This window comes from Periophthalmus magnuspinnatus, chromosome 15 (genome assembly GCF_009829125.3).
Source record: "Periophthalmus magnuspinnatus isolate fPerMag1 chromosome 15, fPerMag1.2.pri, whole genome shotgun sequence".
NCBI classification, from domain to species: domain Eukaryota; kingdom Metazoa; phylum Chordata; class Actinopteri; order Gobiiformes; family Gobiidae; genus Periophthalmus; species Periophthalmus magnuspinnatus.
In genome coordinates, this window is record NC_047140.1 from 29,338,601 (window position 1) to 29,356,197 (window position 17,597).

Sequence of the window (17,597 nt, forward strand, 5' to 3'; positions counted from 1 at the left end):
ACAATATTTAGTTTTAATTGATTAGTTGCTATGGCAGCGCCCCTAGTTTTTCATCTTTCTCAAACTCATCAAAGATGTCACCACAGGAGGAGCTCGGTCGTGCGTGAACTGAACTGTGTAAAGTGTAAACTGCCTGAAACATGACAAATCACTGTGAGGTGTGAGGTGCAGCTGGGGTCAAAGGTCAGAGGTCATAGGCAGGATGCACATGACATTTGCACATGCACATTTTTTTAATTACATTATCTTGCAGAGGGACGTGACAGACTGTATAAAAAATAAAATGTGGATTACAGCTTTTGTGAGGCAGAAAAAGAAGCACATTTGCACTGAGATTATAAAAACAAAATTAACCGCCTGAGACCCGAGCTCTTGCGTCGCTTTATTAACTTCTCTTTGTTATTTGGGCTGATCGGGACCTGATGAGTCTAAATACAAAGAACTATCTTTTTACATTATGTAGTTTCTGAGAAAAAAATATGTAAATCAAATGTCCTCATGTGTGACATTTTACTCATTTTGATAAAACATTTGAATAATGATTTGCAAAAACTATTTATTAAGACCCTGAACACAGCAACATTTGTCCTGAATGTAAAAACAAAATGAGAAACAACAATTGTGCCTCTTGGAACAAAGTGTCTCCTGTGAAGAGACAGGAGCAGGAAGAAAAACAAACAAAAATAAAATAAAATATTCTAAACATTCTAAACGGTTAAAATGAATATAAATAATATATTTACATTGTTGCTGTTCTTGTTGCTGTTATTCTTCATCTAATAATTTGCACTGTGGCCTAGACAAGCCAAAAAACGTGTTGTCCACATATGAGGACGCCAGGTCTCAGGAGATTAAAACTAAACTAAAACAAAATGACGGGACAGTGAATATTACATTTTCTTGGCGCAGATCGTTTTAAGCAATTTCAGAGATTTACAACATTTAAAACGATAAATATGGTTTTGTGTCAGTAGGAATAAAAGTGACAGTGATGGTCATGAGCGGACAGAGCGTTTCCTCCAGATCCACGTCTTCCTCCGTTTGGCTCATTTACCCAGAATGCTCCTGTGGATCCTTGGTCACCTCAGAGCGCTGCAAAGTTCCCATAATGCAACACTGCAACTGATACGAGCAGAAAAGTGCAGTGTTTTGGGTTTGAGGCAGATACTGTGAACAGACAGAACAGAACATTTTATAAAATCTAAGTCCGGACGTGATGTGACTCAGGAGTGAATCAGACTGAATAAGTCGATAACAGATGATTCACTTGAGCTTCATTTTTCATTTCATTTGTAGAAGTATTGATTTTATTAAAACTGTCAGAGCCATTGCCTTTGAGCTGGTCACGTGACACGACCACACGCTCCTCCACAGACCTGCTTCAGAAAGTCTGTGCTCCTGCTTTAAAGAGTCTTCTTCAGACTCTACGTCCCTGCTTCAGAATCTGCTTCAGAGTCCTCGTCCCTTCTTCAGAGAGTCCTCGTCCCTGCTTCAGAGAGTCCTCGTCCCTGCTTCAGAGTCTGCGCCCCTGCTTCAGAATCTGCTTCAGAGTCCTCGTCCCTGCTTCAGAGAGTCCTCATCCCTGCTTCAGAGTCCTCGTCCCTGCTTCAGAGTCCTCGTCCCTGCTTCAGAGAGTCCTCGTCCCTGCTTCAGAGAGTCTTCTTCAGAGTCTGCGCCCCTGCTTCAGAATCTGCTTCAGAGTCCTCGTCCCTGCTTCAGAGAGTCCTCGTCCCTGCTTCAGAGTCCTCGTCCCTGCTTCAGAATCTGCTTCAGAGTCTGCGCTCCTGTTTCAGAGTCTGCTCTCCTGTTTCAGAGAGAGGTCTATGTAGCGAGGATCATGAGAACTGAGCAGTGCTGGATGAAGTACTCAATTCTACTACTTAAGTAAAAGTACAGATACAGAGGTGAAAAATTACTCAGGTAAAAGTAAAAGTATCACCTGAAAAAAAGAGTAAAAAGTTAAAGTATTTCACTGAAGTATAAATGTAGTGATATTGATAAAAAATGACACATATTTTGGCCACAGTAACAACACAAATCAATTTCTTATTTTTCTTATGAATTTTGTGTTTATTTTTGTTTTACTCAAAAAGCTTGAGTCAAGGTGTTTCCAGGAAGATGATCAAAATACTCCCTCTACTTTTTACTTTACAGTCCAGTGGAGTAAAGTACAGATACTGCTCTCAAATGTAGTGAAGTAAAAGTAAAAAGTCTCTACTGTATCTGTATTTCACTTAAGTACAGATACATAACACTTCTACTTTAGTACAGTACTTTACACTTGTACTTTGTTACTTTCCAAACACACACTCTTTCAGTTTATTGTAAAAATTTTTCAAATGAGATCGGCTGAAACGCTCCTGCTTCAGATCTGCACAGACACATTTGTACTTCATCAAACCTTGGTGTGAGGTTTTATATTAATAATAAAGAATTAATAAAGTACTTTTTAATTTTTTTTTGTGATATTAGTCCAATTTTCTGCTGCAAACGAACAACAAAAACTTCCAAAATCTGTCATTCCAACGTGTCCATTCCACCTGTTTAAAACTCTCACCCGCAGTTATCTTTCCTCTCCTGACATCTGCTCATATTCACTTGAACCTTTTATGCAAATGCTCCCTCCCCTGGACCCCCTCTCCTCCTCCTCCTCCTCCTCTCTCTCCTCCTCTTCCTCCTCCTCTCCTCTTTTCTCCTGTCCTCCCCGAGCTGCTGTCCCTCTTCTTCCACACAGACGCAGACTCTTCTCGGGGGCAGACGTGGGGCCGGTCTCTGCGCGCTCACTTTACAACCATGAAACACTGAAGCAGAAGCGGGTAAATGGCAGCTCAGGTACATCAACTCCTTTATTTCCTCTTATTCTCTCCTTCTAAAAGTCCTGGTTTTGCCTTTTTTGCTACAGTTTTTGGTGCAGAACATCAGCGTCCTCCTTACAAACACACTTTTTAGATGCTGTGGTGCTGTTGTGATGGACAGGTGTCAGGGGGATTCTCTGCGGATAAGTCCAGTGAATCGATGTGTCAGGCTTGCTTTTGTCCAGTTGAACTTACGGCACTACAGGTGATGAAACCGGAGAACAGCTGTGAGACCTTTGGCCAGGTGAACGAGGCCACCGCTTCATTAGAGATACAGACGAGGAAATGCACCCGGGAGGTAATAAGAACCATCTATATCTGGTGCGACTCAATCCAGACGAGTTTGTTCTGTTCGAGATGGTATTTTAGTCCAGAGTTCACACCTTTTTCGTTGATTTTCTAACCGTTAAATCACTTCAATCCAAGTTTATTTCTAAAACAATGTCAGCGGACCAAAGTTCTTCACATAAAAATCAACAAAAACAAATCCAGAGATAACGTGATCGTGTCTTATCTATATCTGATAATGTGTCGTGCTTTTTATATACGTGACGCTTGATTGCTCACAGTAGACGCTCTGTCTGTCCGGAGAAGGGCTTGACTCTGAAACGTCACATTGTGGAGCTATAAAATAAATAATAAATGTGCAGTGCAGTGCGGATCTGCTCCTGTTTTCTGCTGTTTTGTCTCTGGAACCGGCGCAGTCTGAGCGGTTTTTTATCAGTTGTGCATGTTTCTACCTTCGTTCTTGGAAGTTTGATGCTCTTTTACTGGTCGGATAAGAGACGCTGCTGTTGTTTTGTGTTTGTTTGACCTATGATAACCCTGTGTTTTGATAAAATAAATAAGAAAAAGGAAGAAGAAACACTGGAGTGGGCTTTATAGGGGCAGACGAAACAGGTGGATATGACAAAACGTGCTGTCACTCTGCACGTTTGCGGTTCTACTCCCGCCTGATTTCAGTACTAACTTTAACTACTGTACACGCATTTGGGGAGAGGGGCTGCACACAAAGAACTCTCATAACTGCGCTCTCACGTGGATCCTACCCCGTTTCAGAGGAGGGACAGGAAGAGGCGGAGCTGAGGGCCCCCGAGGTTGACCTCCACGTGCAGAAAAGTGGTGCAAGAATTTTAGGGGAGCTCTGGAATTCTTGATCTGTCCCTGGCCTCAGTGACAAACCTGCTGATCCTTGAACTCTGACCCCTGACATGAAGTTCCACTGTTTTGACACACGGACAAGTCACATGTCTGAAAACCTGATGCCAGAAGCCGGTTGGGAAAGCGAAAACATAAACAGCTGCAATAAAAATGTCCGGAAAAGTAAACAAACATATATCCTTACCGGCGAGCACTAAATTAACCTGTTATGGCCCAGATATATGTGTCAGGAGACGCTCGTGCTGAGTCAAGGCGTTTAAAGAGGTTAGAGATCAGATTACAAGTCTCCAGGGAAAACAACATGTGCATCTAGTCCCCAAACCAACAGCTACTCGACTACTGTGAGCGCAATGTGTACAGTAATCCAGAGGTCGTTTTAAGGAGGCATTTTCAAGGTTTGTGTTTTTATTCGCGTTTTGTTGCATGCGAGTGTGTCAAAAGTCTGAATATTTTGGTTTTCTTTGGTTTACTTCAAGCTTTAAACTTAAAACTGCACTGTCAGCCTCCTGTTTATCTCCAGATACGACTGCACTGGCTGGAATGTCACACAGTATGGCATTAAACGCTTACTATGATGATTTTTTTGGCTCGGAAATAGCTTGAAACGTGCATTTTTTTTTCGTGCAAGTGGTCGCCCTTGCACAGATACTTCCCTCTAATGCTACAACTGGGATCATTCCAGGCAAAACAATCAAAAACATCTCCACGGCGACAAGCAGACTGCGGACTGTCCAACCAGAAAGGGTACACAGAGCGCCTTTAAATACAAACATTCTTATCCCAGTATCTGCGTTGTACTTTGGGCGTATGGGCTTTGAAGTGTCACGTTTGCAGTTAGTTTTAAGCAGTTTTTTAAATCCAAGTCCTGAAGTTGTTATCAAAAAAAACGTTTTTTACTTTATCTGGTGCCAGAGAAACGGGACAGGTTGCTCCGTTCTCCGTCTACACCATCATTCTTTGGAGATATTCCATGCTGTGCCGTTATGTTCTGAGCAGTTTTGATACTTTACGCAGTTGCTTCTGTGTCTATTTTCACTCGGAGCTTCTTATCAGGTGAACGTTTCAAACTCTGTCCAGGAATCTTGTTGTTTCAAGGTCTCAGCACTTTGGAAATCAAGCCAAATCTTTGTTACAGTGTGTACAGTATGATACTTTCTTGTTTTGTTTAGTCGTGTGTTTTGTTTTTCCGTTTAGGAGCTGAAGACGAGGAGGACGACAGAGGAATATGGTGACGTTACAGGTTCCCGACTGGATCTAGTCAGAGCTGATGAGCGGAGCTGTTGACGGTGAACTTGAGCTTCCCCCTGACACTCGAGAGACGAGGCAGAACGCAGCGCACTGATTGGACACGGCGCGAATCATGGCAGAAGAGGGCAGGAGGTCAAGGGTCAAGGAGGGAGGCTGGGGCTGGATGATCGTCGCCGGGTGTTTCTTGGCGAACATCTGCACTCGCGCCGTGACCAGGTGGGTTTGTGCGACGTTCGCTTGACCTCGCTGAATCTGTTTGGTCTATATTTGATTTAATACACGACCAAAAGTCAAAAGTTTGGACATTTTTGCATTGATTTATGTTTATTCTTTAATTCCATGATTATTTAAATGAGTAAATAGTAAATGGTCACAGTTTTACTTAGCGATTTTTCCACTTTCGAGGCCGTCAAAGCGTTTTACATCAAGAAACGACTGCGCAGACACTGGGAGCGAAATGGGTTAAGTGTCTTGCCCAACGACACAACAGCAGTGTAGCCTTTTTTATGTCGAGGTTTGGGATTCGGGATTATTTACAATGGATTTTCTCACTGAAGGAATTCAAACTATGACTGAAAACATGTGATATGGTGGAAGGTAGTAAACAAAAACTTTAAACTCAAAATAACTCTTTTTATCTCTGCGTTTGACCCAGACATGGGGCACTTTGCATTGAAAACAATTTCCGAGACTTTTAGAGAAGGTCAAGGGTTTGAAGCGCTGTCAACAAAAAAAAGGTAGATACTTTAAGGATTTTAAACCAAAATATAAACATATGCACTATATTTTCTGGAGTGTAAGTTGCTCCAGCCAAAAAATACATAATAATAAAGAAAAAAAACATATATTTCAAATATAAGTCTCGTCTGAGGATAAATCGCACCCCAATCTATGAAAAAAGTGTAATTTATAGTCTGGAAAATACGGTGTGTGTATATATTTGGTAGAATTATTTCCCTTTTTTCTTTAAAGCATAATTCCATTTATCGTTCTTCATATATTTGATGTTTTCTGTTTGTATAAAAATGTGGAAAGTAGTAAAAATGAAGAGAAAACATTGAATGAGAGCGGGTGAGGGCGTGTCCAAACTCTTGACAGGTCGTGTGTGTTATATCGGTTGTATATTATATATCGTTGATTTCAGATGACGTCACAACATTCTATCTTCCAATGATATTTACCACAGACGGGGCAGATGCAGATATGTGCAGTACAGCGAGTTCTTGGGTCTAGTGGCTGAAACAAATGATTAAGTTGATTTCATGGCACAAACACAATGTAAAGAACAGGACAAACTGACCCCGGTCTGAGAGTCTGACATCATCACAGTCTAGAGTCTGAAAACCACCAACTGACTCCAGAGATTAGCTCACGGTTGGGCTAATCACTCACTATCTAAAGGTTATTGTTGGCCCTGAATATGTTTGAACTTGCTGTTACGTCGCCACTTGAAGAATAACTGACTGTTACGTAACTTACAGGAGCTGTCAAAAATTTGCACACAGCATCACAGCGTTTTTAATGTTTACTTTTGATACTGTGGAGTCTTTTTTCACTTGTTAATTAACAGTTTCTGTATTTATTAATTATTCTAGTTATAAATATTGCATCTGCATTTGCATTGATGTAAAAATACGGCTGTGGAACTGTGTATCTCCTGATAAAATGACATTTTAAGACCATCACACCTTGTAGTTTACCCTGTCGAGGGCCACATAAAATGATTTGGATGCCTTGAGTTTGACACGTGCTGTAGACCATAGACTGTATAAAAAAGTGGACTAAGTGAGTGAGACGTCAACCACAGCGTTCGGCTCCAGTCAAATGAAGCTTATCGAGGTTAGAGCAGTTTTAGCACTGAATTTGGAGCTGTATTAAGAATTCCTACCACGAATATCACAGCAACAAAAGAGCCAATCCGGAGCGAGGGTATTAAAGGTAACGCCCCTTCCCGCCCACACCGCTGGTCTGGCAGGGAGCAGGCGCTTAGCAACACTGTCAATCAAAGCTGTTGCTAACGCTAGCAGGAGCGACCTTGGGGAAAGAAGGCGCAGGTTAATACGAACATTTTAAGACCGAAATCACAAGTCTAACAGCAGCAGTTATGGAAAGAGGAGCCACAATTTTCGAATGTGAAGTGAATTGGAGTCGATGGAGCCAGAAGTGCGCTCAGGCTCACTTCCTATTTGAAACGCGGCGGCTAGTGGTTAGCTATGTCCGTTTATATATAGAGTCCATGCTGTAGACACATACTGAATCCATCAAATATATGGACCAAGATGTAAAGAATCAGCAGATAAACCCCTCGTCCTTCTCTCACTGAGCTTCATCACAGACTCGTCTCAAATGTGTTTCAGTTCACATCGTTGTGTTGTCGAGGTTCATTAGTGAACAAAGCAGAGATCAAACCAAGTGAGGTCATTTTGAAGAATCGAAAATATAAAACATGTTTAGTTCGCACTTTGTTTACTCCACTGCATGTGTGTCCTTCAGTGAGAATCTACAATTTAAATATGAAAAAACAGAACATTATAATGAGAAAAACGTGTCAGATCCTGTGACTGGTTGTGTATCTGGAGCCTGGACTGGGGCGTGGTTTCAGATATTGGTTTCAGTAAAAAAATCCCAGTGTATCAAGCCGATATATTTACTAATGGAAGCTAAAGAAGTGGCTGTTTGCTCACACGAGTGCAAGAAATGCTAATGTATCATTTGTTTTCATTTCTACAAAAGAGAAAAGTTAATTTCTGAAAATAACTGCAGTGTTTACTTCAGTCAGGCCTCGCAATGGACTTTAAAATATTGATAAAAAAGTATTGTCTACAGGCCACGACAACAAAACAAAGACTGGATAATAGTATTAGTTAAAATTAGGGATTCACTGATCAATTTTTCATGTATTATTATTATTTTTTTCAGTTTCAATACCCGATAGCACCAAATTTAGGGCACAAATCATCTTACTGGGCTCACACTACATGTTATTCAATGAAAAATGCCCATTATAGACTTTATACAGGGCCCCCCTCCCCCGCCCTGGGCCCTTTACCCCCCTCCCAGTCTGACGCCCCTGTTCGCTCAGTGTAGAGACAGAACATGGCACTTACTTCCTTAAATCAAATGTTAACGTATTACATAAGGGATCCAGTTGTTATATTTAACTGTTACGTATTCTTCAAATATCTAGAGAACAGCTTCACATGGATAAAAGTCCAACATTTTGAGACACTGTAGACCAAAATTAGCCTATAAATAGTCTTATTACATCGAATTAAAGGTCCAGCCAGGATATCAGCTGAATTGATGCATAACTCAGCTAATTTTATCATTTCTTTTCTTTTATCTTTTATCATTTCATTTATTATATCATTTCTACATCAGAACATGCCTGATTAGAAGGGAACCGGTTCATTTTTGTCCTCCTTCGCAGATGCGTGTCCATATTCTTCATAGAGTTCCAGCAGAACTTTGGTCGGGATTACTCCTCCACGGCCTGGATCCACAGCACCATCGATGGGATCACGATGTTTTGTGGTAAAGTCACTGGAAAAACACCACTTTGTATTTAAATTTCTACGTCGTAACTGTGTTTTTGTCTCTCTAGCGCCTCTGGGGGGTTTCCTCGGGAACCACTTCTCGTGCAGGTCGATAGTGATGGCGGGGGGGCTGCTGTCCTTCACTGGGATGGTGCTCAGCTCGTTTGCCACCAGTCTGCCGTATCTGTATGTGACCATGGGCATTGTGACAGGTAAAAGATGGCGTTTCCTCAAGGTTTTACTACATTTACAATAAGAAACACTGCAGTAAATACATGAATTTGTTCCTTAGGGCTTGGGTTTGCTCTGAGCTACACTCCATCTGTGGCGATGGTGGGGAACTACTTCCACGAGAGAAAAGCTCTGGCCTACGGCATTGGCCTCTCAGGTAATCACAATATGACACTTATGTTCCATAACACTGCTCTGCCTAAATATGTCTTATTTTGTCAACCTCATTATAACCTCCCCATTTTATTTATATATATATTTAAATTTGATCCATTTAGTTATTTATTTATTTTATCTATTTTTTATTTTATTTATTTATTTTTTTTTTATCAATTTATTTATACATTTTTTATTTGATCTATTTATTTGTTTATTTATTTATGTATTTGTTTATTTATTTATCATTAATTTTTTTATTGTATCAATTTATTTATTTTTTTAATTTGATCTATTTATTTATTTATTTATTTATTAATTAGGTAGCGGCATCGGGACGTTCATCCTGGCCCCTGCCGTCCAGCTGCTGATAGAGCTGTACTCCTGGAGAGGGGCTCTGCTGGTCCTGGGCGGGTTCGTGGCCAATCTGTGTGTGTGTGGAGCTCTACTGAGGCCCGTCAAACCCAAACCTGAAGAGGACGACAGGCAAGTACTTCCTCTCTGTGTACTTTTTAAACACAAATACAGTGACTTAAGCTGAGTCAATGTGGAGTCTTTCAATACTGTTTTATACAACGACACAATTAGGTTCAACTGGATGAAATTTAACATCGTAATTAGTTTTGGGGGATTTTACTGCCTCATGTGACTTGGGAATCGTCGTCTGTAAGTGAATCAAATTTTAAAAAAAAGTACTGCTGAAAGAAATAACCAAGAAAATATAAAAGACAAACTAACTTTAAAGTTCCAATATTATGAAAAAGTGACTCTTGTGAGGTTTAAGTCATGTTTTAATGCTGTGAATGCATCAAAAACAGACCTGGAGTTACGTTTTGTTTCATTCACACATGTTTGAGTAACGGTTTATTATTTGTCTGTACATCTCCAAAGCTCAAAACGCTCTGTTCCACCTTGTGATGTCACGAAGTGGTAGTTTTCAAGTTAGCCGCTCCTTCTACCTTTAGTTCAGTAGAGATAATTGGCAATTCCAGGTCTGAAATTATCCAAATGATTCAAGCGAAAAGAAGAAAAGGGGTTTAAAAACACAGAGAAGCACTTCCTGTATTACCACATGATGACATCACAAAGTGGAACAGCGTGTTTACTGTTTGAAAGAAGAAAAACTCAGCCTAAATCTGCAGGGTTTGTGCGTTAAACATGTGTGAATGAAACAAAACACAACTCCAGGTCTGTTTGTGACGAGGAAACAACATTATAAACATGGATCTAGAAAACAGTGTAATTAAAAACAGGGTCGTTTAACAAAACCAAAAGGCAATGAAACCGAGGCAGATCTGGGACGGACGCTGTTTTTGTGCAGAGTGATTATGTAAAATGGACTTTTATCAGTTTTTCACCAGGTCATAACAAGTTAAAACACTATAACAAGTTGTCTTTCGATTGATTCATACATGTTTTCTGCACAAACAAGGCCTGAATGCTCCAAAAAGTTCAGTTTTCACCTACCCCCTATCTCCGCCCACATATTTTATCGATATTTTATTCAGTCATTACATTCATTAAACATTATTCAACTTGTATAAGGCTGTACATAACATTTCTATCATGACCGAAAGGGTTTAGGCTGAATTTACGCACAACAATTCAAAGAAAAGCAGCATCAGTTCTACGACAAATGACTCAGAGGAAGCGACTGGGGTGAGGGAAGTCTGGGAGTCCCTGCTTAGACCGCTGCCCCCGCCACCCGGTTTCGGATAAGCGGAAGAAAATGGATGGAATAAATTATTCGATATGTAAACAAAAGAAAAACTACAAAACATGACAGTTCACGTTAATCATTCCTGAGTCGTATAATTTTCAAAAAGTCATGTTTTAAACCTTTTTTTAAAATGTTTTTATTGTGTAAGAGCTTTTTAATTTATCTTATTTACCTACTTAGATTGTAAGTCATGCACGTACGGTTCAAAAATGTTGTTTAGTCTTGTTTTCAGTTTAAAAAATACAAAAAACGAAACTGTGAAATGCCAGTATGAAAAGTCAGGGCTTCACATTTTTGCAGTTTTAAGCTTAAAATTCACAAAATATAAACTAATGAAACACGAAAACACTAAAAAAGTAATGAACCACACCTGACTGACAAACATCTTCCACAAATATTAAAACTTAAAATGTTTTTCATTTCCAAAGGATATGGGAAGACAAAATGGCTGCCCAGAAAGATTACGAAATGCCAAAAAACACCGACTTGATTTCATTAGATCTCACCAAAGAAGAACTGGCTCAACTCGAACACGACAACGCCAACAACTCCAACAATAACAAGTCTATCGAGAGCAGGACCGTGGCGAGCATGAACCTGAAGAACACGACCGCGGATAAAGACAGTCAGAACTTTTTACCCGGCGATGCAAACATGCCCCGCGCCTGCATCGTGAGCCCCAAACCCTGCGGCCTGTGTCTGTGCCTGGAGTCGAAGGAGGAGTTCAGGTTCCTGTTCCACCCGGACTTCCTCATCCTCCTGGTGTCCGTGCTGTTCATGGCGTTCGGCTGCAGCGCCCCCCTGGTTTACCTGGTGCCCTACGCTCTCAGTGTGGGCGTGGACCACCAGAACGCCGCCTTCCTCATGTCCATATTCGGCATCAGCAGCATCGTGGGGAACATCACGTTTGGTTGGATCACAGACCGGCCGTAAGTGGATGGGAATTTGTGGGTGTGATGTTTGTTTGATTCGGTTCGACTTCATAAATAATGTTCTTATCTTTTTATATGAAAACGCCAAAGAACATCCAGTACGTTTGGATTAAAAATAGTACTTTCTGTATTTGCTGATCTGAGCACAATAGTAGTACTTACTTCCTGAGTTGGAACCAACACAAAAAGTACTGACACAATGGATGTACTATACGCATACATCTGTGTACCATTATGTGTACATTGTTAGGTCACGTGTTGCTCGTTTAAACAGTTTATTGCGTCATAGAACGTGTTTAAAGGGCCAGAGCCACGGCGCCTCAGTCATGATCCAAACTTAGAGGAGGTAAAGTTTACATTTAAGTCTTTTGGGCGTTTCTCAGTGTTTTCAGATCTTAAACTTTTCACAGTTTAAAAATACAGTTTTTCAGTGATACATGACAAACCAGGAGCTCTGTAAACATAGACCAGACGTGTCAAACGCATTTTCAACGAGGGTCACATCGGCAAAATCGCTTCCCTCAAAAGGCCAGGAATAAACGTAACTGCTTTTTTTAACTTGTTAATAAACTGTTTCTGTATTTACGACTTATTCTAGTTACAAATATTGCATATGGATTTGCGAAGATGTAAAAAATATGGCCATCTAACTGCGTATCTCCTGATAAACTGACATTTTAAGAGCCTTACCTTTTAATTTACCTTATCGAGGGCCACATTTGGACCGCGGGCCTTGAGTTTGACGTGGACTAAGTGAGCGTGACGTCACCCGCAGCGTTCGGCTCCAGTCAAATGAAGCTCATCGAGGCCAGAGCGGTTATAGGGCGACTTTGGGAGTATCATAGCAACCAAAGAGCCAATACAGAGCGAGGTCGTTGAAGGTAATAAGCGGCTTAGCAACGCTGTCAATCAAACCTGTTGCTAACTTTAGCGGGAGAGACCTCGAGGAAAGAAGGCGCCTGATTTGTCTGATTTTAATGTTCATATCTTGGTTTATGAACAAAGTCTATTTACATCACATGTGTCAAACTCAAGGCCCCCGGGCTAAATCTGGCCCCCCACGTCATTTTATGTGGCCCACAACAAGATAAATTAAAAGGTTTGACTGTCTTAAAATGTCAGTTTATCAGGAGATACAGTTACACAGCCATATTTTTACATCTATGGAAATGTATATGTGATATTTGTAACTCGAATAAGAAATAAATACAGAGACGGTTAATGAACAAGTTAAAAAAGTAGTTTATTTGCATTACACGTTGCCCTTTGATAGTGACCGTTTTGCTGATGTGGCCCTTTGTGAAAATGTGTTTGTTGCCCCTGATTTACATAAACAGTCAACGCTCCACCTCCTTCTCATCCAAACAGAAGTCTAGAAGGAGCTTATCCCTGAGCCGTGTTCTATGTCGTCACCATCACCATTTCAGGCAAAAGTAGTGGACCCTCGACCAGAAAAGTTGCATAATACACCTTGAAATAAAAAAAAAACAGTCTTGCAAATCCCGTAGTGAAGCTTCAAAGTGAACGCGAACTAGCAGGTTAGCGCTGTCCATTTATATATACAGTCTATAGTAAACACCAGAGTCAATATTGTTTCGTTTTTGTGGTATTTTCTTGTGTCGCCGTCGCTAATTCACCGTTAAAAGTGGTTTACACATTCATCTGGCTGAGGTTTCGCTGTTTCTTTACGCTCTGGCATCAGTTTTACTTTGTTTTAATCAACCGTAGCGCATTTTTCTGACCCAAACTCGTTGTATTTCGCAGATTCCTGAAGAAACACCGCCTCCTGAACTACATGTGCGCGGTGCTGATGGAGGGTTTGTGCTGTATGGTTTTCCCGTTCCTCCTCTCGTTCCCCGGTCTCGCCGTGTGCGTCGTCCTTTACGGATATTTCGACGGGGCCTACGTGGCGCTCATCCCCGTGGTCGTCTCAGATGTGGTCGGGCCCTCGTGCTTGACCCCGGCTTTGGGCGTCGTCTACTTCCTCCACGCCGTACCTTACCTGGTCAGCCCGCCCATCGGAGGTAACGCTGGAACTATCACCGAAGAGCGTGTTTTTTTTATTTTTATCTGACACTGATGTTGCGTAACGTTCTTGTCTGTCCGTAGGTCTGCTGGTGGATACGACAGGAGCGTACACCTCGACCTTTCACCTCTGCGGGGCCTCGTATGTCATCTCAGCTGGAATATTAACAGTTGCGATGGCGGCCAAGAGGTGGTGGAGTTCCAAGTCCACTTCTGTTGTATAATACTTTACAAACTGCAAAACTCCATGTGGAAAACTGCAGTAAAACACTTCAACTCCAGGTGGAACAATTACGCAATTCCCGATGCTGCAACTGTCCGCGTCCGGAGGTCTGTGTGAGTGACGTAAACGGATATTTTTGTATTTTTCATGCATATATAGTGTCCATCCTCTCCATACGTTGTCATGTGTGGTGCTATTTCACTATATTTTTACCATGACGCTGTTACAGTCAGTATTTGTTATAAATAATGGCTGAATTGACTAAGAATGATTGATTTTGTAATGCTTTTAATCATGTAAAGGTTCGACAGACTTATATCTTTACACTTATAAGCTAATTTTGATATGACTTTTCTATTGCAATGACGTTAAACCTTTTTCTATTATTCGATTTACCTCAGAATTACGGTGACGGTGATGTTCTGAGCAGGTGCTTTGGACTCGACTGTTAATGTTTAATTTGCCAAAGAAATGTTAGATTTTTCCGTTTTTATGTTTTTAGATTTTGATATTAATGAACATGATGGTGTTTGTTTGCCTCTAGAGGGCAACAGACTACAAAAAAATTAAAACGCATTTTGGGAAAAGAGAAAGTGTGGTGTTCTTCTTCTGTAAACGGCTTTTAAAGTTGAGGAAGTTAAGACATGGAGAATATAAACGTCTGCGTCTCCTGTAGAGATTTTTTTTTTCCATAGCTTCATGAATGCTGATTTATTTTATTTATTTTTTGTGATAAAATTTTTTATTCAAGTATTGTTCTCAACTGCAGCTATACAGGTTACAGTCTAATTACATTTTCCCCCCTTTTTACACGATAAAGACAAAATAAATACAAAATAATGTATAGAAATAATAGAATGTAATAAATAAGTAAATAAAATAAATAAATAAATAATATAAAAAGTAAAATATTGAAAATAATCCCGTCCAGGTTTGAATTCCTTCCATACAGTAATTGCAAATTTCCTCCATCAGCAGAAATTGCATTATACATATTCATACATATCCTACATATTATTTTATTTATTTTTATGTGTTTTATTGATTTTATTGATTTTATTTTTTTATGTCACTTTGTCTCTGTGCAGCACTTTGGAAACAATTTGTTTATGAAATGTGCTATATAAATAAAGTGGATTGGATTGGATACATATACATATACATATATTTTGTACTATACATAAAAAAGAACTGAGCGTACAAATATTGTGTATCTCTCATGAATATACAGTTTGAAAGAAGCATCCACATAGTTAAAAAACAACAACCCAAAAAACCTCAGATATACGTAACATATTCAGATCTCGATTTTGGACAGGAAGTTAGACCAGCAAATAATGTTTTTTGCTCCGTGCGTTTGAGCTGCAGAAAACTCCAGCTGAATTATTTCTCAGTAAGATAGATTTATTAATTAGATTTATTAATTTAATTTTATTAATGTTTTATTTAATTTTATTTAATTTTATCTTATTTAATTTTATCTTATTTTTTATTTTATTTTTTATCTTATTTTATTTATTCTTTATTTCAGACACAAATATTTTTCAGTCCATGGTTTGAAAAAGAAAGAAAAGTACACGAAGCAACCAAATGAGTCCATAAAGTTGATGAAGGAGTGGAGTCTGTGTCCAGTGCGTCCCAGAGCAGAGGTTGTTTGTCTTTATGATGCATCTCCAGACACTTCCAGACGTCGCGTAAATGTGTACGTTCAGTGGAGATGCCGGCGTCCACAAACGGCGCACTGACACTGTGCAGCAGAAGCATAAAGTCGTCGCTGTAGGTGAGCACGGGACGATACTGAAACTTGACGTCACTATTATCACAAAATCGCCAAAATAATTGTGATTAATGATTATGTCACGATAATTATTGTTGCTGACTGTTTAAAAATGTTCTGGATATAAGTAATTACTATTTTAATATTATGAATAGGTTCCGTATTGTATTGTACTTTGTTATAAGTGAAAAAAACGGTGATCTACAGGAGATGATCAGTTTTTTTCTGCACATTCTAGCGACACAATGGTGATTATCTTTGTTTGTGATTATCATGATTATATATAAAGTGCCACGAATATTGTTGATTGTTTTTATCACGATAAAGGATATTATTTATTATTATTATTATTGTTTATTATCCCATCCTGAGCTGTAGGTCACGGTGAACCTGCAGAAAGTCCCACGTCCATAACTGCACCACAGAAGAGCCGTGTGCAGTTACAGAATAAGAAAGACATTAAAATCGCAATGCAACAAATCAAAACATAAATAATCATCATAAAATCAACATTAAAGGAAAAAAGTGCAGAATAAACCCCATTCAGTCACATGCACAGATAAACAGAAGCGTTTGAGTCTGGATTTAAACATTGTCAAAGTCGAGGTCTGAGTCACATCTTCAGTAAGAATGTCCCAGGTTTAAACTGAACAAAACTGAAACCCTGATTCAACATGTTTAGACCTGGTTCAGTCCTGGTTTAGTCCTGGTTCAGTCCTGGTTTAGTCCTGGTTTAGTCCTGGTTCAGTCCTGGTTTAGTCCTGGTTCAGTCCTGGTTCAGTCCTGGTTTAGTCCTGGTTCAGTCCTGGTTTAGTCCTGGTTCAGTCCTGGTTTAGTCCTGTGACGTTTGTGAACACGTCGTATCTTTTGAACAATTCTTGAACGTGAACGACTGGAACTGAATCTAATTTTTCAAAAAAGGTGAATCATTTTCTTTCTAATTTGTATGCATTTTTGAACCAACACAAGAATCAGCTCAGAGGCAGAACAGACGACACAAAAACACATTTGGCATAATAATAACAGCTATTTTAAACATTATCATCATTGTAATGCGATTTTGAATATTTTGAAGGAAAAAAAAAAACACTCCCACTGTCAGTTTGAACCATTTTAAACACATCTGAGCCTTGTTTTGATTCTTTCTGTGATTAGTTTGCAGATAAAATGAGTTCTCACGTTGCCTTTTGTCATATGAATAAATCATAAAAGAGCCGGTGTTTTGAACGGCTCTTTGGGATGGATCCAAAAGCTTCAGATCCCATAAAAGAGCCAAAAGTCCCACCATCACATAAAAAAATCAACTTAAATAAAGTACAGACACCTAAAATGTTTACTTAAGCACAGTACTTTACTACTTTTACTTGATTACGTCGCACCGCTGCATGTGTGTGTATAATGTCACTCGATTATTTAGGTTAGAAAAGCCTTTAGGATCTATTTAACATCACAGATCTGTAGAAAACAGAAAGCGCAGAGTCGACATAATCCATCGTAACCCATGGCACCACCTGAACTCTGCAGATTATTAGCAGAATAATCGATTTACAGCCTGTTTCCTGATAAAAAAAAACACTGATAACACTAATCAGTTTGATGAAAAAGCTCTTTCTTGGACAGACTTGTGCACAGAGGCCCCCCCCCGCCAAACGCCTGCTGCACGTGTGTGAGCATGTGTGTGTGTGTGTGAGCATGTGTGTGTGTGTGTGAGCATGTGGGGGTGAGCATGTGTG

The 17,597-nt window shown here is 39.8% G+C and overlaps 1 protein-coding gene across 1 annotated transcript; it reads left to right on the forward strand.

Moving 5' to 3' along the window:
• Window positions 1–5,231: 5,231 nt before the first annotated feature.
• On the forward strand, window positions 5,232–14,360 carry LOC117382244 (monocarboxylate transporter 12-B-like). Its single transcript, XM_033979338.2, has 8 exons — window positions 5,232–5,480; window positions 8,695–8,798; window positions 8,869–9,012; window positions 9,093–9,188; window positions 9,511–9,673; window positions 11,336–11,836; window positions 13,604–13,863; window positions 13,949–14,360. Exons 1-8 carry the CDS (start codon window positions 5,377–5,379, stop codon window positions 14,086–14,088), a joined length of 1,512 nt encoding a protein of 503 aa, XP_033835229.1. The 5' UTR covers window positions 5,232–5,376; the 3' UTR covers window positions 14,089–14,360.
• The last annotated feature ends 3,237 nt before the right edge of the window (window positions 14,361–17,597 follow it).